We start from the raw sequence: 24,592 nt of genomic DNA, 5'->3' as shown, positions 1-24,592 counted from the left end.
GTGGGCCTCTCACTGTTGTGGCCTCTCCCGTTGCGGAGCACAGGCTCCGGACGCGCAGGCTCAGCGGCCATGGCTCACGGGCCCAGCGGCACTGCGGCATGTGGGATCTTCCCAGACTGGGGCACGAGCCCGTGTCCCCTGCATCGGCAAGCGGACTCTCAACCACTGCGCCACCAGGGAAGTCCTCTTCTAGTTTTTTTAACCAAGATATTAAATCTGAGACAGTTGCAGGATTGCTATACTGCTATGACCAGATACTAGATATGCCAGGCATGGGTAGAGCCAAGCCCTCTGCAAGTCCAGGAGCTGGTGATACCCTCTTCTCTTTTTGGGATTCCCCCCTGCTGAGCTCCTATTGAAGACAAAGTGTTCTAAGAAAGATGTGAAGAGAGAAACAGAATAAAGGCAAGATATGAGTCTGGGGAGATAAATAATTGCCTAAGTGAGGAATATGATTTTAGTTGAGAGTTTTCATAGCTGCATATGAATTGAGACTTCAGAGGTAACTCCAAGATTCATTCACTCAACCAATAATATTTCAACCTTTAATTCTGCAAACAGAAATAAACTATGGGATGAGCTGGAAGAACTCAGATTAAACTCTTTCTTGGAAAGACTCTTTCTGCTCCTTTATACCAACTCAAGAGTCATGGTAGAGGTGTTAACTAATTAGATAATAATTCTGAGCTAGAGCACAATGATTGGATCCCACTTCTAAAAGAGATAAATGCTTGCTCCCCAGTTATAACAGAAAGGGAAGCAGCCTTCTCTTCACTGTAGGATAAATGATTTTATTGCCACTTTTGGGTATGTTCATTAAAAGGTGTTCCTGCACACAAAAAAATTTTTGTTAGATTAAATGGAAGGATATAATCACAGATGTCAATAGTGGTTAACTTTGTATGCTGGATTTAATAGAAATTTTTTCTTTTGACACTTTTGTGATTTTTAGACATGTTTTCATTGATCATATTAATTGAGCTAAGTTTTTAAGATTATACACATTTGGGGTGAAAATTAAGTGGGAGGGGAAATTTGAAATTAGAGGGGAAATGTGTGTTTTATTTTTGTGTAAAAGACTTAAGCTCCATGGGCTTCCCTGGTGGCACAGTGGTTAGGAGGTCCACCTGCCAACATAGGGGACAAGGGTTCGAGCCCTGGTCTGGGAAGATCCCACATGCCGCGGTGGGACTGAGCCGCTACGCCACATCTTCCGAAGCCTGCGTGCCTAGAGCCCGAGCTCCGCAACATTAGAAGCCACCACAATGAGAAGCCCGCGCACCACAACAGAGTAGACCCTGCTCGCCGCAACTAGAGAAAGTCCACGCACAGCAACAAAGACCCAATGCAGCCAAAAATAAATAATAAATAAATAAATAAATTTATTAAAAAGAAGAAAAAAGGCTTAAGCTCCACCACTTCAGTACTCAAATCATCATTTTGGATAGACTTCCTTTAATAATTATAAAAATTTAATTCTCAACCCTCCCTGCACCTTGGAATCACCTGGGAAGCATTAAAAATATCAGTGCCAAGGCCAGACCAATGGGCCAGAATCAGAATGCAGCCAAGGGGTTGGTATTTTTAACAGGTCAACTCATAATCTAAGGTTCCATATTATAATTTTTCTGTCTTCACAGCATTGACCAGGAAGTTACATTACTTAGAATTAGACTCCACGGGCATTTTACTGCTCTCTTCTGTTGTCAGAATGGGTGGGTTTTGGTAACATCTGATATGAAAGTTTTCCAGCTCTAGGGCGTAGAACTTGGCACTTTGATCAGTCATACAGTCAGATGTGATTCACTGGTGTGTGCACAAGATGTACTGCTTAACAAAACACCATCAGCTTGTTTTAAATGGATATTTAAATACCGGGGTTAGCCTGTGTCAGCTAAGTCTCCTTTCTAAGCTTCCCCACTGGTCACTTGCTAAAGCAGTTTTAGAATGGGTTTCTGAGAAAAACACAGACTTTTCTGCAGCCATGCCTTTGGCTTATCTCCATGTTGAATTAGGATGGCTGTTAGCTCACCTCCATGCTACACTAAGATGGCCTTTTATTCAGGTACATGTCCTGGTTGCATCTTTTAATTTTTATAACAGTGCATTTGCCTTATACACCTTTCCTTCTGTGTACCTGTTGCTATGTATAATAAGCAACCCTAGTTGGGAATCTGAACTCAGTTTCTTGCCAGGGGCTTCTAATTAAACCTCACTTCTGCCCAAATCTTATCAAGCCCCAGCTGGTGAAAATACTATTCATGGAAGTTTATAAAAGAATATGCATCCATGTGTTTCACTGAACAATCTAAAAAATCTGATTTTTAATCTTGAATCATCCCAGATTATCAGAGGGGTAAATACTTAGATGGGATCATTTTAGCTTCTCGGTGATTGCTTTCAGTGATTCTACCCTAGCATTGTGCTGTAACCCTATATTAGGGTATAGGTTTGGGAAAGTCATTCTATTTATTTTAGAGATACTGATAAAGGCTTTAGCCACTGCATGTCACAAATAATCTCCTTTTTGAGGAGCTTGATGAGAAATTTCTCTAGGTCTCAATCTGTTTTCATTTTATGGACATGATCAATCTCCTAAATGTTTATGTTCCCTCTTTGCTTTGCCTGGTAGTGATCTCAGAGGGACAGCAGTCAGTGCTCCTGAAGAGAGATCTTAGTTCCCTGCCCAGGAATTGAACCTGGGTAGCCTGGATGGAAACCAGGAATCCTAACTGCTAGACCACCAGGGGCTAGAGGCTAGAAGCAAGGTGGCCCTAGCTCTTTCCCCTGTTTGAAAGCAAGAATGTTTCAAGGAGGCAAAAACTGTAAAAAACAGGTACGAAGTTTATTATTAGAGACACAGCATAACATGTGGCAGAGCACACAGAGAAACAGTTTACTTATTTAAGTCAGAAGCAAGGCAGAAATACATACCCAGAGAGAAAGGGTATGGGCATCCTCTCTAAAGAGGAGGAGGCAGTAAATCAGAAGCTACAGAAATACACACCTAGAGAGGAGTGCAGGCGTCCTGAATGAGAAAAGCAGTGAAGAGGTGATTTAAATCCCTTCTATAGGACAGTCCTTCCTGGTCTTTGTTTACATTTGGCCAATTATCTTGCTTCTTCCTTCACACCTGACTGGTCCTAGGATGCTCCCCAACATGCGTGTGCAAATTTTTGTTAAGATGGATCCCACTGCAGAGGCCTGTGGGTGCATGTCCACACTTTTTATTGGGTGGTGCCACCTACCTTTTTGACCCCCACCTACCTTTTTGACCTTTTTGAGCCTTCCTGCGCATGTGCAGAAAGGGAAGTTTTCCTGACCTCAGGAGTGGTCATCTTATCTCTTCGCTTCTCAGCAGAGCTCAGCTTCTGCCACTAGCTTTGTCCTTAGAGTGTCTGGGGGAGAACAAAGCTTCAATTTCACTCCGCGTGACAGACACCAGCTGTCCAGCCCAGGGACCCATCTGTCTCCTACCTCAGTAGGAATCTCAGAGTCTAATTTGCAGCCCATGTTGAACGCTGTACAGGAAACTTAGAGCAAGCACCAAATTTACTCCAAATTTACTTCCCTGATTTCTTCATTTTTGTATCTTGTTATGTATGTAAGCTTGTAAACTGCTCAAATCTTTTAAAAAAACAAGACAAGAGTATGAATCAGAATTTCTCAGCCTTGATACGATGGGGCCAAATAGTTCCTTGTTGGTGGGAATGGGGGGCATGGGGGAGGAGGAGGGAGGGGAGGCATCCTTGGCCTCTACCTACTAGATGCCAATAGCAGTTGTCCCCCCACCTCAAGCTGTGACAACCAAAATGTCACCAGACATTACCAAATGTCCCCTGTGGGCAAAATCACCCCCGATTGAAACCCACTGGTTTAAATGAATAAATAATCTGATATTGAACATGTAGGGGAGGAAAAGTTTTCCTCAACCCTCTTAGGATCCCTGGCTGGGTCTGAAAATTAAACTAAGACAGTTTGACAGGAGAAATGCCTACAAATTTTATTAAATTTTTACATATATACATGGGGACTTTCGTAAGAGAATTAAAGACACAGAGAAGTGACCGAAGGGGAAACTTTCATACTTTTAGACAAAGAAAACAGTAAACTTGTGAAGAATTGACAAGACAAAGGGGTTTGCTCTAGGGGTACTAAATGGTGAAAAAGTAACAAGGTTTGTTTACTCTTTTTTTTTTTTTAATTTATTCTTTATTTATTTATTTTTGGCTGCGTCGGGTCTTAGTTTCAGCAAGCGGGAACTTCATTGAGTCTCACGGGATCTTTCGTTGTAGTATGTGGGCTTCTCTCTAGTTGTGGCATGTAGGTTCCAGGGTGTGTGGGCTCAGTAGTTGTGGCGCGCAGGCTTAGTTGCCCCATGGCATGTGGGATCCTAGTTCCCTGACCAGGGATGGAACCTGCGTCCCCTGCATTGTAAGGCAGATTCTTTACCACTGGACCACCAGGAAAGTCCCAAGGTTTGTTTATTCTTGGCCCTAAATTCCATCTCTGGTGTTAAGGGTGTCTGCCTTCCTTCTGGTACAGGGAGGGTACCTTTCACATAAGAGACTTATCTCCTGCTTTCAGGGAAGACAGGTGAAGGGAGAGACCTTTCTGCTTTTGCCATTTTCTCAAACTCCTTCAGCTTAAGATATTCAATATGCCAAGATGCCACATTTTAGGGTAGCTGGTCCTGAACCCCATCAAGCACTTAGTAGTTTCTAGGCTTTGTGGAGGCCACTGTCTTTGGGAAAAACGATCATTGAAGCCCAGTGACCACCCTCAGAAAAACCAAAAAAAAAAAAAAAGGGAAAGAAAACTTAAGTTCTCAGAATGCACATAATTACAGATATCTCATATCCGAAGTTACTATAACTTTCTGTAGCTTTCTTAATAACTGTGGGAAGGAGGAAGTGAAGATACTATCATTGTCATTTACAGAAAAGGCACGGAGATAGCCAAGTATTGGTGCTATGGTTAGAGCCCAGTATCCTGACCCAAGTCCAGTGGGCTCTTCACCACACCACCAAAGTGTTAAGCAAGTTCAAAGGAGGGAGAGAGGCAAAGCCAACTTGGAGGATTTGGAATGGCTTCATGGAAGAGGTGGCATTTGAAATGAGATGTTGACAGGTCAATGGGGAAAGTGGAGGCAAGAATTCACAGCAGGAACAGTATAGATGGACAGTTTGCAGAGCAGTGAGGAATCTGACTGGATATGGGAAGGACATGGTCAGGGAAGGACTGGGAAAACAGGGTCAGTCAAGTTGTGAAGAGCTTCTGAGGGCAGGCTTACAGGGTTTGGGTGTGCAAGGCAGTCTTTCCCTAGAACCGTGTGTGCCCGACACCCCTTAACAAATTATAAGATCAAAGTAGAGAAGAAGCTTAATGAATTAGGTCCCCAGAGAGATTAGTGATGGTAGAATGACAATGGAAGCACATGTATCATGTTCTTCTTATCCCCTACCCTCTCCCCAAATTACACACTTTGGTGAGCCAAGTCCCCTTCACCTTCTTGATGAAAGGAGGGTGACTGGACTCTCCTGGTGTCCGAAAAGTTCCCAGTCTTGCACTATCAAAAATACAAGAGGGGGCTTCCCTGGTGGCGCAGTGGTTGGGAATCCGCCTGCCGATGCAGGGGACGCGGGTTCGTGCCCCGGTGCGGGAAGATCCCACATGCCGCGGAGAGGCTGGGCCCGTGAGCCATGGTCGCTGATCCTGCGCGTCCGGAGCCTGTGCTCCGCAACAGGAGAGGCCACAACAGTGAGAGGCCCACGTACCACAAAAAAAAAAAAAAAAAAAAATACAAGAGAGCTCCTAATTTAAGCATTATCAGGCATGAGCACCATTTTAACCATTAGGGAAAATGGTTTTGAGTGGCATTTTTTAAATAAAAGTAATTTAGTTTCCATTAGAAAATGCCCTACCTTCAATTATGCATAATCTTTTAAAATTTCCTTATAACTGAGAGTTTTCATTGTTTCGATGAAAATTTCAGAAATGACATAATCGGTGGTACATTAGGCAGAATGCTATTGGCATACAGACAATACCGAATTCTGTATGAGATCCAGATAATTGGCTCCAGGTGCAGACTTAGACCCAGGGACTAAAAGGCAGGCCTGCTGTAGAGTGTCTGGGTGCTGGAGAAGACCAAGAAAGGAGATTCCTTGATAGGTGCAGGATCTGAATGTTTCTGGGGGACAAGGCTGCAGGGGGTGGGAAGCCAGATACAGATGAGTGACTAATCTTCTTTCTTTACTCCCAGTCTATAGAAAAGAAGGGACCATTTCCTCAGCTGTGGCCTACATGGGGGCTTTCCTAGGTGGGGCAGGAAGCCCTCCTCCCACCCCCCAGTTAGTGACCAGAGGCTTTTTGTTTATAGAAATGATTTAGTTTAAATTAGGAAATGCCATACCTTCAACTCTACGAAATCATCTTTTAATTTCCTGATTCAGTTTGTATTGTTTTGGCTAAAATTTCAGAAATGACATTGTAGGGGAAGAAAAATAATTTTCCCTCTACCCTTCTATGTCCTCGGCCCCTGTAACAAAAGATAAAGAAGAGAAAATTCAAGATTAAAAATCAGAAGTTTATTAACACGTGTATCTCATATACATGGGAGGTACCCAGGGAAAACTGTAACTCTCACAGGTGTCTTAGAATTCAGGCTTAGGGACTTCCCTGGTGGTCCAGTGCGTAGGACTCCAAGCTCCCAATGCAGGGGGCCCAGGTTAGAGCCCTGGTTGGGGAACTAGATCCCATATGCCACAACTAAGACCAGGTGCAGCCAAAATAAATAAATAAATAAGAATTCAGGCTTAAATACCATCTTCAGATAAAGGCAAAAGAGAGAAGGTGGGGATAAGCCATTTATGGGGAGGTGGCTGGGTAAACAAGGGTAAGGTTTGTTATGCAGACAGTAACTCCACTGAAGAGTTTCTTGTGATTTAGAGTCATCCTTCTTTTCTTGGTAGGAGAGGGAGACACCCTTACAAATGGACATTTCCTTTATAAGTATAAATTTCCCTTAAAGGGTGACTTCTACTCTGTTTTCCAGTCTTCTCCTGTGTCTGCTGTTTCTCAAAATAATCAGCTCAAAATAACCGTTATCCTAACGAGGCATATTTGTGGATGGCATTTTCTGGTTTACAACATAACTGGTCTAGTGTGACACGGAGGCTGCAGAATTCTGCTTGAGACACACAGGAGCTGGAGGAAAGGAGTGGGTCATTCCCTGCTCCAGATGCAGACTCAGACCTGGGACTAGAAGACAGGCCTGCTGTGGCATGTAGATGCTGCAGAAGCTCAAAATGATCAAAAGCACACCTTTCTCAGTTGGCTTTATTTTACTTTCTTGTTCCAGAAGTGGGTTGCATATAACCCATGGAATTATCTGGTAGGAAGCTGAAAGCCAGAAGGAGGTGGACAGAGAAAGGAGGGGATGGAAATCGAGGGAATGAAGAGCCCTGGGAAGCCCAAGTGAGTGATAGGCAGTGGTCTCGCCCGATGCCATCAGGATAGCTCAGACTGGCTGAGAGAAATAGAGCCCACTCAGGACCCGGGCTAGTCAATGAAACTCCTTCCACAAGACAGAAGCCTTGGTAGAATGGAAGAGCTCTGACTTTGGCTTTAGCTCGTCTGGCTTTGAACCAGCCTGAGTTGCTTAAGTTTTTCTGGTATCAGATTTCAAAATAGAAGGCGAGATGGTTATAAGGCTAGAATCCAACAGCTTTAAGATTGCCAAACATGGAAACTGGCAATAGCAACTGCTCAAGAAATTTCAGTTTTCCTTCCTCTATTCATGAATAAACAATTGTGTTTTCCCAAAGGAAATGCTCTTAAAAGAATTTAGATAGAAATCAAATAAATCACTGCCGCCATTAGTATGCTTTGGGACCCTATGGGGGAGGGGGTGGAGAGAAGAGCAACCTTGGAAAGTCTGCTGTTTTCGCCTCCTCCCCCTCTTCCCATTCCTGGAAACGCAGGGAGCAGTAACTGCCCCACATTGGTATTACCTCATACCAAAATCATTCCCTCAATGTTCCAGATAAAATACAGGATGCCCAGTTAAATTTGAATTTCAAATAAAGAACGAATAATTTTTTAGTATATCTCAAATAATGCTTGGGACATAATTATTCAAATTTAACTGAATATCCTGTATTTTTTCCCTAAATGCAGCAACTCTATTTAATCATTTAACCATAATTTCTGTTTTTCTCAATTTTAAACCTAGGTGCCTGCTTCCCAGATTCTTTAGCAATCTTTAAGTAAAAAATAGTGGCATTAGCAGGTATTGGCTAGGATGTGGAGCAACTGGAACTCTCATACATTACTGATGGGAGTGTAAATTGGTACCACCACTTTGGAATACTGTTTGGCACTATCTATGAACCCTAGGACCCAGCAATTCCACTCCTAGATATCGACACAACAGAGATACATACATAGTTCACCTAAAGTTATGTACAAGAATGTTATAGCAGCACTGTACTATTGATAATAGTCCAGACTGGAAATAATACAATGGTAGCACAGATAAATAAATTGTGGTATATCTATACAATGGAATATTATACAGCAATGAGAATGAATGAATTCTTGCAGCACACAACACGGTTGAATCTCACAATCATAATTTTGAGCAAAAGACGCCAGGAATAGAAGAATAAATAATGTATATAATTCAATAAATATGTCTCAAACACAGGCAAAATGATCCTCTGGTGTTAGAAGAAAGGGTAGAGGTTGCCTCTGGGTGGAGGGTTAGACTGCCTTTGAGAGTAAGGAGGGCTTCTGGGGTTCTGTAAGTTTCTAGTTCTTGAATCAGGTTGTGGTTACAAGAATTGTTCACTTGGTGAAAATTCATCAATCATGTTTACAATTTCTATACTGTATATATAGTGCATTTCAATTAAAAGTTTATTTAAAGAAGAAAAGAAGAATAGAACTGGGGAGATTAAACTGTCAACATAGGAACAATAAGTAGAAGGAAGAGAGAAGAGGCAAGTTTGGGGGCAGTGGGGTACCCGGCAGGACTTGCCACACAGAAGAGGCATTTCAGGGGCTTCCCTGGTGGCACAGTGGTTGAGAACCTGCGTGCTAATGCAGGGGACATGGGTTCGAGCCCTGGTCTGGGAGGATCCCACATGCCGCGGAGCAACTAGGCCCGTGAGCCACAACTACTGAGCCTGCACGTCTGGAGCCTGCGCTCCACAAGAGGAGAGGCCCGCGCACCGCGATGAAGAGTGGCCCCTGCTCGCCACAACTAGAGAAAGCCCTCGCACAGAAACGAAGACCCGACACAGCAAAAATTAATTAATTAATTGATAAAAAAAAAAAAAGAAGAGGCATTTCAGACAGGAAGTGAACAAATCTATGGGGGCACAGGATTCCTGTTCTGATCTCTGAGTTCCAGCACTTGCACTTTGAACATTTTTTTTAACTCAAAAGCGATGTGTAAGGTTTCATTCGTCACCAGGACAGCTCGTCGGGCCTGCTGCAGACACGACATCTGTATCTGCTAGGAAACTACACTAGACAGCCTTCAGAATCCCTCCCGATGCTCTTGTTTCATGATGTTGTTAATGTTCTCTAAACCACAGTTTCTCACCTCAGCCCAGTTCACATTTGGTGATGGAAAATTCTTCCCTAAAAAAAAAAACCCTGTGCTTTTCAGGATGTTTAGAAATATCCTTGGCCTCTACCCACTAGGTAGTCCTCACCTATAGTTGTAACAACCCAAAATGTCTCCAGACATTGCCAAATGTCCCCTGGGAGTTGCAGTAATCTCTGGTTGAGAACCAGTTCTCTACACATGTATTGTGAACCCTTGGACAAGCTTTTATTGACTGGTTTCAAGATATTAAAAATACATAACACACATACAGACATACGTACAGACATAAAAAGAAAGAGGTTAGTCACAAACTGTCTAGCTTCCGGTAGTCCCAAAAATTTGTATGAGAAGGGACGTTCTAGGAGAATGCTTACCTTTTATTCCTGAACAAGGCTTGCTCATTTCTGCTGGCCAAGATTTATAGTCCCTGATTGGTAGAGTTCAATGGAAAGAAGAATAAAGGCTTTGGAGCTCAGAACTGAATTCAAATCCCAGCCCTGCCACTTTGTCACTCTGAACATGTGGCTATTTTCTGTTTCTTTCCCTTTCTTCTGTAGCCTTGTGGGAGAACTACCCACATCTTACAATTCCTAGGGGTGTAAAGGAGGTATGGGGTGGGAGGAGTATTGTGTTTCCCTCCAGAGCCAAGTACTACTCTCTTATTTAACTAACATTCATGAAGTACTTACCCTCTGCCAAGAATCACTCAAAGAACTTTTCAAATATTAATTCATTTAATCCTCATGACAACTTTGTAAGTTGGATACTGTTAACATCCCATTTCACAGATGAGGAAACTGAGGCACAGAGAGGTGAAGTAACTCGCCCAAGGCCATGTAACTAGTCACTGGGAGAGCTGGAGCCTAAGGCCAGAGTCCATGACCTAACCACTCGATCGTGCTGCTCGGTCCACTTTCTCATCTTCTGGTTCCTACAACATCTCCTGTGAGGTGCTTGCCATATCTTTTCCCTGGAGAGACTAAGAAGAGGATGTGGGACGAACACTAAGTCTTTGAGACAAGCCTCATTTTCTCATCTACAAAGAGGTTGGCCTGGCGATCATGATCTTTCCTTGGCCTTGGCACTTGACCACTTTGCCTCAGTTTTCTTGTCTGCATTAAAAAGGGTCTTATCACCCTTAATTCCCTGAGTGCGCTGGCCTGCTGTGAATATTAAATAGAGACCAAGGTTCAGTAGAGATCAAACATGAAAAGCATAGCACTCTATACGAGTGTAAGCCATTGTGATACTGGCAACGCATCACATGCAGATTTTTTCCATCAGCTTTCACTGGCACCTGTCTCCCATGTATACGGTGATTTGCAGATTTCAAAATGTCTTCACATACATGATCTTATTTGAGCCTCCCCAATACTAGCAGTGACTACGATTCAAGCCTTCTGATTCCTAACGCATTGTCGTTAGCCTTGGGGTGCTGGGCTCTCAGGCGCTTTTCTGTACCATTAAGTCAGGCATAGACCCTGCTACTTGGCAACATTTAGTTTAAAACAGACACAGTGGTGCATATGTCAGGTCATTGACACACAGGAAACACGGTGTTTAATAGACATAATTCGATCACATTAATACGACAACTCAAAGAAGAAGGTCACATTATACTCATTTTAAAGATGTTAAAACTGAGGCTCAGAGAAGTTAATTTGTCCAAGGACACACAGAGGGTGGAAAATGTCTGCTGCAGGTGTGGGAAGGAGACCTTGAGGTACAGCCGTGCATTTCTATCCCTACACTCCGACCCTGCTTCTTGCTCCCAAAAGCTAATGTCTTTACTGTTCTTTATGCGTTCCACCCTCTTTCTTTCCCCTCTGCATTTCCTCACATTTTTTCCCCTGCCTCGAATGTCTACTATCTATGCTTAGACAAGAATCCCATGCCCTCCAATCAGCCTTCTCCAACTTCACCAGAACGAATGATAATTCTACTTCTGTTACTTTGGAAAAAAACAAAAAACACAAAACTTGTTCCCAGATCACATGTTTGGACTTCTCCAGCTCAGGGCCCTGAGTCAGATGCTTATTTTACACCTCCCACAGGGTCAAAGAGATTCACAGAACAGACTTGTTTTGTGAAATTAAATACCACCACTTCCTCTTTGAATTGTACTTGTCCATCCGGTGCTATGTAAGTGTCTCTGCAGTTTTAGGTCTTTAATTTCACTACTAGAGATTCCCACCTCATGAGTTCTCTTCTTAGTTTCTCCTCCTTATTCAAAGTTCTGATACCCCCCTCTGGTTTTGTAACTATACCTAATACCAAAATGAAGCCAGGCTTGCTGGATAAAAAGACTTTGAATGAATCATCCTTTTCTCTTCTTGTCCCCTTTTGATTTGGTTCTCAGAGGAATAATTGTCTGGGAAAGGAGTCAAACAAATATGATTTAGAGTTAAATCAGTCAGATTAGGCAATAATACAGCTGGTCCCCTTCACCACTCTTACTTTTTATTAACCCTTCTCCCTTAAGAAGCACTTGGGCACTTATTAAACATACAGATTCCTCAATCCCTTTCCAGACCTATTAGATTAAATCCAAATTTCTAGGGATGTATCATTCTTAAAAACGCCCTCAAGTGATTCTTACACTAAAGTTTAAAACAATAAAAGGAAAATTTGTCAGTTATAAGCAAGTTTTCTATTGTATTTAAATAAGTTATATCACAAATGTTAGCTAACAATATGACAGTGGTTTTCTAAGACGGAATATCTATAAACAAACCAGTGGACACTAACTGCTATGTAGAATAGTTTAATTCATAAAGACTCCGTTATAATGAGAAATACAAAACACATCTATACAAAACCTGAAAAGTTTGTGTCTTACCCCAGCACAAATTTACATTCACTCTATTAGACAAGGGAATACTATCCATTCTGATGACTGTTAACCACCACCTCTCTGCTAATTCATTCTTTCAACAATGTTCTACTGCATATCTGCTGTGTGCCAGGCACTGTTATAAGACTCCCTGGTCAGTCCTTTAGCTTGTCAGTTAATAGTCTGCACCACCACATAGCAATATATTTTCCTGCATTATCAGCAAAGCCATCATTGCCCTCCTAGTCAGTCAGAAAGGAGAAAGACCTTCTAATTCTAGTTAAATATTTATCTACACCTTGCAGTTTCAAACATGATTCTTCGTGTGATTTGACCATAATTATATAGCCTTCTCAATCTGGGTGGTTTTCTCTTTGTGTCATAAAGCGAGTTCTTGATAATAAATATTTGAGGCACCTTTCTAAGGCAATTCAAAGTGTTTTGGTATTTGTTATTCCATGAACTTTGACTTGGTGGGGAGTTGGCTGTTGGTGGGAATCAACTGATAATAGTCAGGGATCTCAGAGTAGACAAATGAGTCAGCAAGAAATGCAGAGCAAGGTGAAGAGCTTAGAAGACTGATTAGGAAGGACTGAGGAAGAGTGATATGACATATACACTGTGGTCTCCAGAACTGGCTGTATCAGAATCACCTCTTGAAATTTTTACACACCCAGTGTCCACCCCAGGCTGCTGAATCAGAATCAAGTATCTGCATTTTTAACCAAGCACTAGGGATTGGGAAGCCTTGTGGTAGAACCTTTGACTGGGGCCTTTCCTGAGAACATAGTGGAGGAATATTGAAGGAGCAAAAGCCGAGAGATAATAGGGGTGGGGGGATGCCCTGTAACTAGTCAAGGGAAGTGTTGAAAGTGACCAGGGACCAAGACTACAGAGCACAGCATTATGGTTAGATTCGAAATAAGAAAGGAGAAATGTCTAACATTAGTCAGTAGTGAAATCATTTTAGTGAATCATTTTAGTGAAGTCACTAGTGAAATTATTTTAGTGAAGACATTTTCTCTCTTGAGAGTTCTGACGGGGTAGCAGCTCACAAGACTGAGCTTGATCGCTGGATGAAATATGAGAAGTATAGGCACCACTTTGTTTGGGGGACACTTATTTCCTACTGGTTTTGCAACCACTGGGTTTTTCTGTGGGACTTGAAGCCTCTTTTTTCAGAGATACCTTCACAAAGGGAAATTAATCTTTTTCCAAGTAAACTTTAGCTATCAGGACACCACTAATAAGCAGTTAATGCTGACATTAGCTAGAAGCATCTGTTTTAATAATAATTTTATGCAGATGTAAAGAACTTTATCTCACAGAGTTCTCTTACAGAGCAACTAAGATAATGTCTGTGGAATAGCTTTGTAAAAATTGATTATAATTACTATTAAATAGAAACACTTCAAATGCAAAATAGACATTGTTCAGGATGGTTGTCTTGAAAATTGCTGATGAAAAGAGAGATTGGTGAAAGGAGAAAAAGGAAAAAAACAAAACAAAACACACAACCAGACAACCTGAGAATGGAATCCTCATCCCCTCTCCTTTATGTTGTTTTTCTTTCCCTTATGTTTTTAATTCTCAAATATTGGCAATAGTCTGGAAATGTTATGCTAAGTTAGCTGAATGTGACTAACCCTAAGCAGGAGGGGTGCAATGAAATGTCTTCTGAATTGGTATCTACGTTATATCCAATACAGTTAGGTGTTGAATACTGTTTTGGTTTTGTTTTCACAGGCAGTACCTTTTTGAACTTAGTCTTAAAAATGAATCCAGTTGTTTTGCAGCCAAGATATGGCGCAGGAGGTGCGACGGTTAGTGACTGGCAAACCGGCGTGTTTGACTGCTGTGATGACGTGGGGATTTGTAAGTGCACATGGTCGTTGCTTTCTCCTGGGCTACAGTCGTGCAGTTGTTGACATAACAAAAATTGTTTGCTTATCCTCTCAAGGGATCCATGTTTTATTCTAGAACTCAGAGGTCACAAGGTGGAACCACTGGGCAGATTTTGCCACAGGATGTGTTTTGTTTGTCCTGTATATAATGACCCCTCTTGCTGTATTAATTTTAAAATATTAGGAACCATATAAAAATCAGAGCCCACATAAAAATCTAACTTTCCAATCTAGATTTCCAGCTTCTCTTAAAAATTTGGAAAATCTGAAAAGAGGATTCCTCATCCTCAACTGGCAGAAGTCAGTTGCTACCGAGTATTAGCTAAACCCATTCAAAGGGACCATCACTCTACAGTTTGCCATATTTATGTCCACCATCTGCTATTGGCTATTTTGTGGGTTTTTTCCAACTATTTTACTCATTCATTTTTACTTGCCTGTCCTTGAGTTTGTGATTCTTGTCCAGATCAATCACCTCTTTTTATATTTTTCACCTCTTTAGTATCCCTGTGTTCTTGTTGTGTTTCTCCAGTCTTCTCTTTACCTCTTCCTTTCCCTACAGTGGTGAGTCTGTGTTTCTGGTTTTCAGTATTCATGTGACTCTTGTGACTGTTCCATTTCAGGAAGCTTTCAGTATAATTCCTTCACACTACCCAACACACTTTTGTGTAAGACAATTTCCTTGTTTCAGAGTCTATTGCCGAAAGAGTTGCAGACATTCTCTGTGTGGCTGGTCTTTCCACTGTCTTGAAAAACAGCCTCTTTTCTTTGTATATGATGGAAGTTCCAAGTTCAGTGGAGATAGCCTTTTGCTTAAAGCCATCAATCAAAAAACAAGAGCTTTCTTATCTCATGTAGGATACAGTCATATCAAAACTCTACTCTAGAACTTTTCAAAATAGACTTGTACTCAGCATGTTTGCGAACAGTTTCCTGTTTGTTGCTATTTCCTTAGGCCCTTTTTTGTCTTATACAGACTCTTTAAAGTGAAATTTCAGTATGCTTTTTAAGCTTTTGATGCCTATACGCCTTAACTTTTACTTGCTTCAATCCTCATAACAATAATAGGCCTCTACTCTTTGCCAGAACAACCATCTAGAATCTGTTTCCTACTGCTCTACTCATTTTTCCAATTATTTCTTCACTCCATGTTTTCTGACCCTAAACACCCTCCCACAGTTTTCAGAGGGTTTCTCAGACCCCCTGACGCCACAAACTTCCTATTCAAGGATGATCCAAATGTAAACAAGGGTAGGGAAGAAATAATTTGGACATGCTCAGATCGTCAAGGCAGGAGATTTTGCAATTAAATCTGACCTGGCATATGACAAGTCAATTTTCCCCACCTCCAGGAGTGTAGGGTCCAGAAGCAAGACATAAAGAGCCAGGGGACCCCAGTGTTTTCTCTGAATGTCCATTAAGGCCATTTCCTGAGTGAGCATCTTTTTGAAAGCGGTGTGATTAAGTCAAACTCACGATGACCCTGACTAATTCCTCTGTGTGATTTCACCCTGCCCTTAGGCCTCTGTGGGACTTTCTTGCCCCTGTGCCTTTCATGTCAGATTGCCTCTGACATGGACGAATGCTGCCTGTGTGGAGCAAGTGTCGCCATGAGGACCATGTATCGGACCCGATACGGCATCCCGGTGAGTCACCCACGTCCACTGTGAAATAGTTACCCAGACAGGACAGGCCGAGGGCCTTCCTTCAGTCTGACTGGATCTCCATGATTGCCCCCCTCACCATCATGATTTGACCCTAGTCTTTTCTCCACTACCATCCTAAATTTTTTAAGTGATTTACAAAGACCATGTGGCTATCCATCCTTTGGAATATATTCATAATAAAATCTTTTATTGATCCAATAGATATGTCTCTGAAAAAGTTGCTGGCGGCGAGCAGGTGAGGGATGGAGGTCAGCACAGAGTCCTTAATCTCTCCTGGCTTTACTCAGAGTCAGACAGAGGACCCTGCAGGGTGGGTGACAGTTGCTTAGAAAGCATTGGGTAAAAAAAGGGTGTATGATAGCTCCCCTCAGAGCTGGCACATTGGTGAGACAGTTACCTCACCGGTAACTCATATGCCAGTGTTCATTCATTCAAAAGGGATTATTGAGCATCTAGAACGTTGTTAGGTCATAAGCTGAAGTTCACTCATCCAACAGGGATTTATTGAGCACATAGAACACGCAAAGTACTATTACAGATATTAAAGACACATCAGTGAATAAAGGAAATCAAAATCGCTGTCTTCATGGAGCTTACATTCTTTTTTTTTTTTTGAGATTTTTATTTAACATAATTTCAGACTTAAAGTTGCAAAGATGGTACAAAGACTTCCTGAATATGCTTCACCCAGATTCCCCAAATATTAAAAATTTGCCACATTTTCTTTATTTTTTTCTCTTTCCTCCATCTATCTATGTATCTATTCTATTTTTTTCTGAATCATTTGAGAGCAAGTTATAAACGTGATACCCTGTTATCTCTATTTCAGTGTGTATTTCTGAAAAACAAGGACATCCTCTTACATTACCACAGTGCAATTATCAAAACCAGGAATTTAACATTGATACAATACTATTAGGTAATCTATGGATATTATTTAAGCTTTACCAATTATCCCAATAATTTTCTTTAGATGAAAAGAAAGTCAATCTGGAAGCAAACATTGTGTTCAGTTGTCATGCCTCTTTAGTCTTCTACAATATGGAAGAGTTTCTCAGTCTTTGTCTTTTTTTTTTTAATGAATACAGATCAGTTATTTTGTAGACTATCCCTCCGTTTGGCTTGTCAAATGTTTCCTTATGATTAGACTTAGGTTACACACTTTTGGCAGAAACTCCACAGAAGTGATGCTATGTTTGCTTTGCATCACATCAGGAAGCAAGTGACATCAATTTATCTCATTAGGCGTGATGTTAACTTTGATTCCTTGGTTAAGATAGCATCTGTCAAGATTCTCCATCACAACGTTGCTATTTTCCCCTTTATAATGGATAAGGACTTTGTAGAGAGATGTAAATATCCTGTTCCTCATCAAACCCTCACCCATCAAAGATTCTTGCCGCATCAATTACTACTATGATGGTTATCAATGGTAGAGCTCAGACACTAATGGAACAAGATAGCTGCAATATAACTAAGTAAGAGTATAATCTATAGGATGGCGATAAGTGCAACAGAGAAAAATAAAGCAAGGAAGAGAGGGCTTCCCTGGTGGTGCAGTGGTTGAGAGCCCGCCTGCCGATACAGGGGACACGGGTTTGTGCCCCGGTCCGGGAAGATCCCACATGCCGCGGAGCGGCTGGGCCCGTGAGCCATGGCCGCTGAGCGTGCGCGTCCAGAGCCTGTGCTCCGCAACGGGAGAGGCCACAACAGTGAGAGGCCCGTGTAGCGCACAAAAAAAAAAAAAAAAAAAAAAAAAGCAAGGAAGAGGAATAGAGTGTTGAAAGGTTCTAATTTTGAATAGAGTTATCAGGAAAGACCTCAGTAAGAAAGTAAACACCTAAAAGGATGAGAGGATGACTCATCTGGGGAAAGTCCAGGCAGAGGAAATAGCTAGAGCCAAGGTCCTGAAGTAGAGCTTACCTGGAATGTTCCAGACACAGCAAGCAGCCAGAGAGGCAGAAATAGTTTGGGGGGTGGGGGGAGGGAGACGGGAGCGTGGAGAGATAATACAAGATGACATCAGAGCATTAGCAAGAGTTAGACCTTCTAGGGCCTTGGAGACCATTATAAGAACTTTAGCTTTTATTCTAAGTGAGCCGGAAAGCCATTAAAATGCTTTTAAACAAAGAAGTGACAGGACGGATTTGTGTTCCTGAAAACTTAGCCTCTGCCCCTCTCATTGTGACCGAGAACAAGTTATTCGTCTTACTAAGCTTTGGCTCCCTCACTGATAAAATGGTAAGAATAATACCTCCCCCAAGGTGGCATAGTAAGAGTCACATAAGATCATGCTTGGAAAGGACTTAGCACAGGGCCTGGCAGGTAACTGTTGTTATCTTTGTTCTTAGCTCAGCTGTCTTCTCCGCGCAGGCTACATTCCTCCTGTGGGCTTGCCCAGCTGCCTGTCTCTCAGCACTCCCTGCAGCTCTCATTTATGCCACTCATTTATGCCACTCTCATTTATGCCAGCATAACTTAACACAGGGGTTCTTAACTTTGTGGCTGTCCCATGAAGTTCCCAAAACTGTACACTAAGTGTTGGGTGTATGTAGTTGTGTACATGGGTGTGAGGGTGAGATTCTCAAAGTGGCCCGACCATAATGGCGTAGAGGAAGGGGTGCTTAGCTGGATTCTGGAGATAAAGGTTCTGGGAACAGCTCAGCAAGTAGCTAACTTTTGGACTCTGAGAAGTCATTTGTCAGCATCAGTTTTCTCATCTGTCGTGAGAAAGTTGTGCAAGATGATTTCTAAGGTCGCTTCTAGGGTCTGGGATTCTATGCTATAATAAATTTCCTTGGTATACATTAAATAAGTGTATTTATAGACAACGTATCTCTCTTCTTCTTCCTTAGAACAGACTTCAAAAATGGCTAGTAAATCCTAGGACTGATTTATATAATTCAGGTTCTTTGCTTTGTTTCCCGTTTGCATCTATGCAAACTTTTATAGGGCTGCTCCAATACAGCCTCTCTGAACTGCCCCTCCCTTCATGGACACAGTCAAGACAGCATCCCTTTGGCTAGGGCCACAACCTCTCTCTCTCTCTCTTTCTCTCTGTCCCTGCTCACACTGTAAATTGGGAGTTGTATTAAATTCAACATTTTAAAGAATAAGTGCTATCCAAAAATGGAGTTCAAAATTATTTCAATCAGTCAAGACACACAGTCATAGAATCTGGTTGTCAGACTAGAACCCTCAGATCACTCGGTGCCGACTACACAGGGCAGGAGTCCCTTCAAGGGCATCTCTACCCAAGGGCATTAAGACTCAACTAGACCTACCATGGAGAGGGCCCTCAAAACTTTGCAAAAGGCTTCCCTGGTGGCGCAGTGGTTAAGAATCCGCCTGCCAATGCAGGGGATACGGGTTTGAGCCCTGGTACGGGAAGATCCCACATGCCTCAGACCAACTAAGCCCGTGCGCCACAACTACTGAGCCTGCTCTCTAGAGCCCATGAGCCACAACTACTGAGTCTGTGCACCTAGAGCCCATGCTCTGTAACGAGAGAAGCCACCGCAATGAGAAGCCCACACACCACAATGAAGAGTAGCCCCTGCTCATTGCAACTAGAGAAAGCCTGTGCACAGCAATGAAGACCCAATGCAGCCAGAAATAAATATAATAAATAAATAAATTTATTAAAAAAAAAACTTTGCAAAGCAGCCCATTCTACGAATGAATAGTGGCTTTTCCAGACACTATTCATTCTCTTCTTTCTTCTTTTTCCCGTACTTTATATATCCCTCCCTCACTATGGACTTCCTCCCTTGCAGAATAGCATGAGGGACGTCAATAGAAATGGCTAGAGGGATACAAGGTAAAGCTTCGTCTGGCACTATACTCATAACCAATTGGAAAAATTGGTGCATTACACAACTGGCTTTAAAGGGAACTATTCCACATTAATAAAAATAATACATAAACCAAAAGTTTTCTTAAAAAGAAAAAAAAGAGACAACAGATGATAGACAACTGGGGCTATAATTGTAACCTGCAGATCATTTGAAATGGTATGTTATTATGAAAAGGGCACTGGCTCGAGAAGAGAAAGACCAATCACTGCCACTAATTTCTGTGATCTTAGCAAGTCAGTTAACTTCACTTGGTCATCAGAAAAGTAGGGATAACGTCACAGAATTCTCATGATAAACAAGTGACATAAAATGTATGTTTTAAAGAGGTATGAAAAGTTAAACAAATGCAAGGAATTGTATGACTGTATTTATAGGCTACATGTTGATCCGTTTGTTTTTTAACAGGGGTCTATTTGTAATGATTTCCTATGTCTGGCATGTTTCCCTTTTTGCACCCTTTGTCAACTCAAGCGAGATATTGAAAAAAGAAGAGCAATGAATGCTTTGTAAAAGATGCACGGTAAGTTGGTGGGAATTCTTTGATTTGTAAGTATCAAAACAAATTCTCAAGGACATCTTTGATTCCTTTGGTACTCTGTCTCACCGATACATGAGATATCCATTACCAAATTGGGGGGTAAATGACTTTCAATGGCCAGCCTACACCAATCAGTTGGGAGTCAGCTTCCCAGAGCCTGGGTAGAGAGGGCTAACCCCGATTGGATGGGAAAGAATTCTGTGATTTGTTAGGATGTCTGCCACATGTAGAGTGGCCGTGTGATGTACCAAATAAACATACCACATCTCATCCATAACTATCTTAACTACATCATGATTTAAGGTAGTAGAGACACGTGTACGACAGAACATTCATTTCCCTAAGCCTAGATCACAGGTTCACTGCTGTCAACAGTAACCCATTGAGATGTTACACTAAGTGTGACTGTGTAATATATCTAGTTATATGTTCTTGTCAACTCCACAATATTGAAATAATAATTCATTCTCCAAAGTGGTAGAAAGCTATCTCAGTCTCTATAAATTAAGTGTGGACAGTTTACCCAGTTATCCAAAAGGCCCAAAGTTCCCATTTAGGAAGAAGAGTACTGACTTTTTGGTGGCAGTACGGTCAAAGTTGGACAGCTACTCATTTACCTAGTTTCCTAAGCTCTCCTGGTCACATTTTTCCACCTTTTTGTGTGTGTGTGTGCGGTACGCGGGCCTCTCACTGCTGTGGCCTCTCCCGTTGCCAAGCACAGGCTCCGGACGCGCAGGCTCAGCAGCCATGGCTCACAGGCCCAGCCTCTCCACGGCATGTGGGATCCTCCCAGACCGGGGCAAGAACCCCTGTCCCCTGCATTGGCAGGTAGACTCTCAACCACTGCGCCACCAGGGAAGCCCCTGGTCACATTTTTAATCCTCTCAGTTCTTCCTATTTTTCTCAGGCCAGAGAGCAATGGCTTACTCAGTCCTGCCTTTCCATCACTTACTGCCAATCCCATTGAATTTGTTATCAAAGTTTTATTTTCACCTGGAAATAGCTATTGTCTACAAAGTCTTATCTCCCAAAGTCTTCAAAAGTGTTTGGTCAGGATGGTGCATTCATGAGTATGACTGGTTGGCACTGGCACAGTCTGTCTCCCTCTTACTTATTTTGCCCACATGCAGCACCAAATGATGTCCTCTTCATGAACAACTTAGCTCATTTCATGTTGCATTTTAGTACCATTTTATTTTGTTATTATTATTTTTTATAAATTTGTTTATTTTATTTACTTATTTTTGGCCGTGTTGGGTCTTCGCTGCTGCACGCGGGCTTTTCTCTAGTTGCGGTGAGCGGGGGCTACTCTTCGTTGCGGTGCGCGGGCTTCTCATTGTGGTGGCTTCTCTTGTTGTGGAGCACAGGCTCTAGGCATGCGGGCTTCAGTAGTTGTGGCACGCGGGCTTCAGTAGTTGTGGCACGTGGACTCAGTAGTTGTGGCTCACGGGCTCTAGAGCACAGGCTCAGTAGTTGTGGTGCACAGGCTTAGTTGCTCCCCAGCATGTGGGATCGTCCCGGACCAGGGATCGAACCCGTGTCCCCTGAATTGGCAGGCTGATTCTCAACCACTGCTCCACCAGGGAAGCCCCTAGTACCATTTTAGTATCCTAGTATTTGTCTTCTGATTGCTTTCTTCAACGACTGATGTGCTTTACTCATTTACAAGCAGAGTCAAGATGGTGAGTTTTCTTATTCTTTTTCCTCCTTGTACCCTACATCCTGAGAATTGGCTGTTGTTTCTCTTCCCTAGCATTGATGTTTCTTTAAAGCCCTTTGTTACCAATGTGGCTCAGAATTTTGCCAAAGTAGCCCTAGTCCCCTACTTAGAATGTGGCAGTTTACTGGTCTAGTCATCCAGTTAATGAAAAAAATTGTTTTGGGGTCTCTGCCTTTAGGAGTCTCTTACCTTAGCATGTTTGGTGAGTCATTGCCATTTGGTAAGAGGGGTTAGCTCTGGCAATCTACAGAGCATTCTGTTGGTTTTCCCAACCACCTAGCAATGGTGCCTGATGCATAGTAGGCACTTAATAACTAATGTGGATGAGTAAATAAATGCAACTTTCAAGCAAGGAAGCATAATGAGGCTCTAACCTAGAAGACTCATCTGAATCTTAAGTAGTGCTTATGACTCCTCCAAGTAGGCTGTACTGAACCAGGGGCCATTATTTGGTATAGATTTTAAATATGCAGCAATTTGGCAGTAGGGTAGCAGTGGAATGAAAGTTTTGATACTTGGAACAAGATAATGTAAAGATGGAATTGATAAGTCCTAATTCATTCATCGATTTAGTCTTTCTTTCCTTTTCTTTTTCTGATTTCTACAGGTCAAATTCACTAGTAGTGAAAGAAAATGCTGGAATGAAATACTGCATCTATTCAGTGCTATCTCACCTCAAGCCTTAAGAAACTAATTCAGCTAATCATATGGTTTCAAATGGCTTCAAAACATTTTTAATTTTTGGTTTATTTTGAAAGAAATATATTTCCACTGCTGTTCTCTGAGATGAATGCCATTAAAAAATTCATTTCCTCAACGATTCTTGTGTCTTTAAATACTGCTTCATGGAAAATTACAATATGCTTCTTTTAAAAATGAGCCCAAGCTTGTCAAAATGTCAAAGTTGAATGATGGGTTCGTAGAGATTCTTCATTCTACTTTTCTACCTTTACGTAAGTTTGAAAATGTCCAGAATAAGAAGTTTTTTAAATGTTGTCAAGTAAAAGGCTTCTGTTATTTTGGATTTTCCCTGCACTGGGAGACCAGGTGTTACCCTGCACGGCCCTTCACCCCAGGAAAGTGTGGTTTCCTCCCTCAGGGAGCCTGAATGTATTTTGGCACGTCTTCACAGCCCCATAAAGTAAATCTACTCCAGGAGTTAATTGCCTAGCAATGAAGAATTTACTGTAGATTTTATACACAAAGGGAGGATTTCTGTCATAAGCCATGTAGCAAACCACCTAATTAACATTCCCACCACCCATCTCTGTCCTCCCCAAAGTCATCCCCTGCAGCAAGCCAGCCACAGGGACACAACATACCTTTATTTTTCCTTTTTTTCTAGGTTAACTTGGAATTTTATTACATTTTTTTAATTGAGATATAATTGACGTATAATATTGCACTCATTTTAGGTGTACAACATAATGATTTTATATATGTATATATTGCAAAATGACCACCACAATAATTCTAGTTCACATCCATCACCACACAGTTACAAAATTTTTTCTTCTCGTGATAAGAACTTTTAAGATTTACTGTCTCGGCAACTTTCAAATATGCAAGACAGAAAACTTAAATAGCGTTACAAGGTCACCAGTGTATACAGAATGGCAGTGCTGAGTCTAGAAAGCAGGTCCTGTTTCATTGTTCATGGCAGTAAACAGAAGTTATTTATTTATTTATTGTCTTATAAAAATTAACCCTAGGGTTTAGGATTCCAAAGATTGCTATTATAAATTTATAGAATATCCTGTCTTTTGCCTTCCTAGCAGTCTTCATTTTTTTTGGTTTAACACCTGCGTCGATGGTAATTGATAAGCATCATGAAAGCAGGGACAGATCATATTTGTTCTAATTTCCTTTTTACTCCCCCAGCACATGGAAAATATTGTGGTCAAGAGGTCAGTAGATTAGTTTCAAAGGTGTAAAAGGTGGCAAGAATAGTAATCAGGTAAGACATTTGTGCAAAATGAAACTATTTGGAGGTATTTTTTCTAGTCATTTTCCTTATGAAAATATGTGATGATGTTGTGCATACTATTTTCTAAATTGCTTGTTTTGTTTTATGGCTTAGCCACAAATTATGAATGACTTCCCATATTAATAAATATCAAAAAATATGCACTACAGTGCTATTAACTATAGTCACCATGCTGTACATTATATCCCCATGACTTATTCACTAGAAGCTTGTACCTTATGACCACCTTCATTTTTGCCCACCTCCCACTGCTGGCAACCACCAATGTGTTCTCTGTATCTATGAGTTTGGGTGTTTTTGGTTTTGTTTTGTTTTGTTTTTTTAGATTCCACATATAAGTGAGATCACATGGTATTTGTCTTTCTGTCTGACTTGTTTCACTAAAGCATAATGCCTTCAAGTTCCATCCATGTTGTTGCAAATGGCAGGACTTCCTTCTTTTTATGACTGAACAATATTCCAACAAT

General features: G+C 41.6%; 1 protein-coding gene across 1 annotated transcript in view; it reads left to right on the top strand.

Moving 5' to 3' along the window:
* The window catches only part of LOC115864429 (placenta-specific gene 8 protein-like), a 28,333-nt gene extending 5,394 nt beyond the window's left edge, over positions 1-22,939 (top strand). Inside the window, exons 3-6 of the mRNA XM_030878101.3 lie at positions 14,199-14,327; positions 15,878-16,002; positions 20,286-20,400; positions 22,746-22,939. Coding sequence (XP_030733961.1) covers positions 14,228-14,327; positions 15,878-16,002; positions 20,286-20,390 — 330 coding nt within the window. The 5' untranslated portion in view covers positions 14,199-14,227 and the 3' untranslated portion in view covers positions 20,391-20,400; positions 22,746-22,939. The remainder of the gene's footprint in view (positions 1-14,198; positions 14,328-15,877; positions 16,003-20,285; positions 20,401-22,745) is intronic.
* The last annotated feature ends 1,653 nt before the right edge of the window (positions 22,940-24,592 follow it).

The sequence above is a fragment of the Globicephala melas genome, chromosome 5 (assembly GCF_963455315.2).
Source record: "Globicephala melas chromosome 5, mGloMel1.2, whole genome shotgun sequence".
Taxonomy (NCBI): domain Eukaryota; kingdom Metazoa; phylum Chordata; class Mammalia; order Artiodactyla; family Delphinidae; genus Globicephala; species Globicephala melas.
The sequence above is the reverse complement of the archived record's forward strand: the minus strand, read 5'-3'. Positions and strand labels throughout refer to the sequence as shown.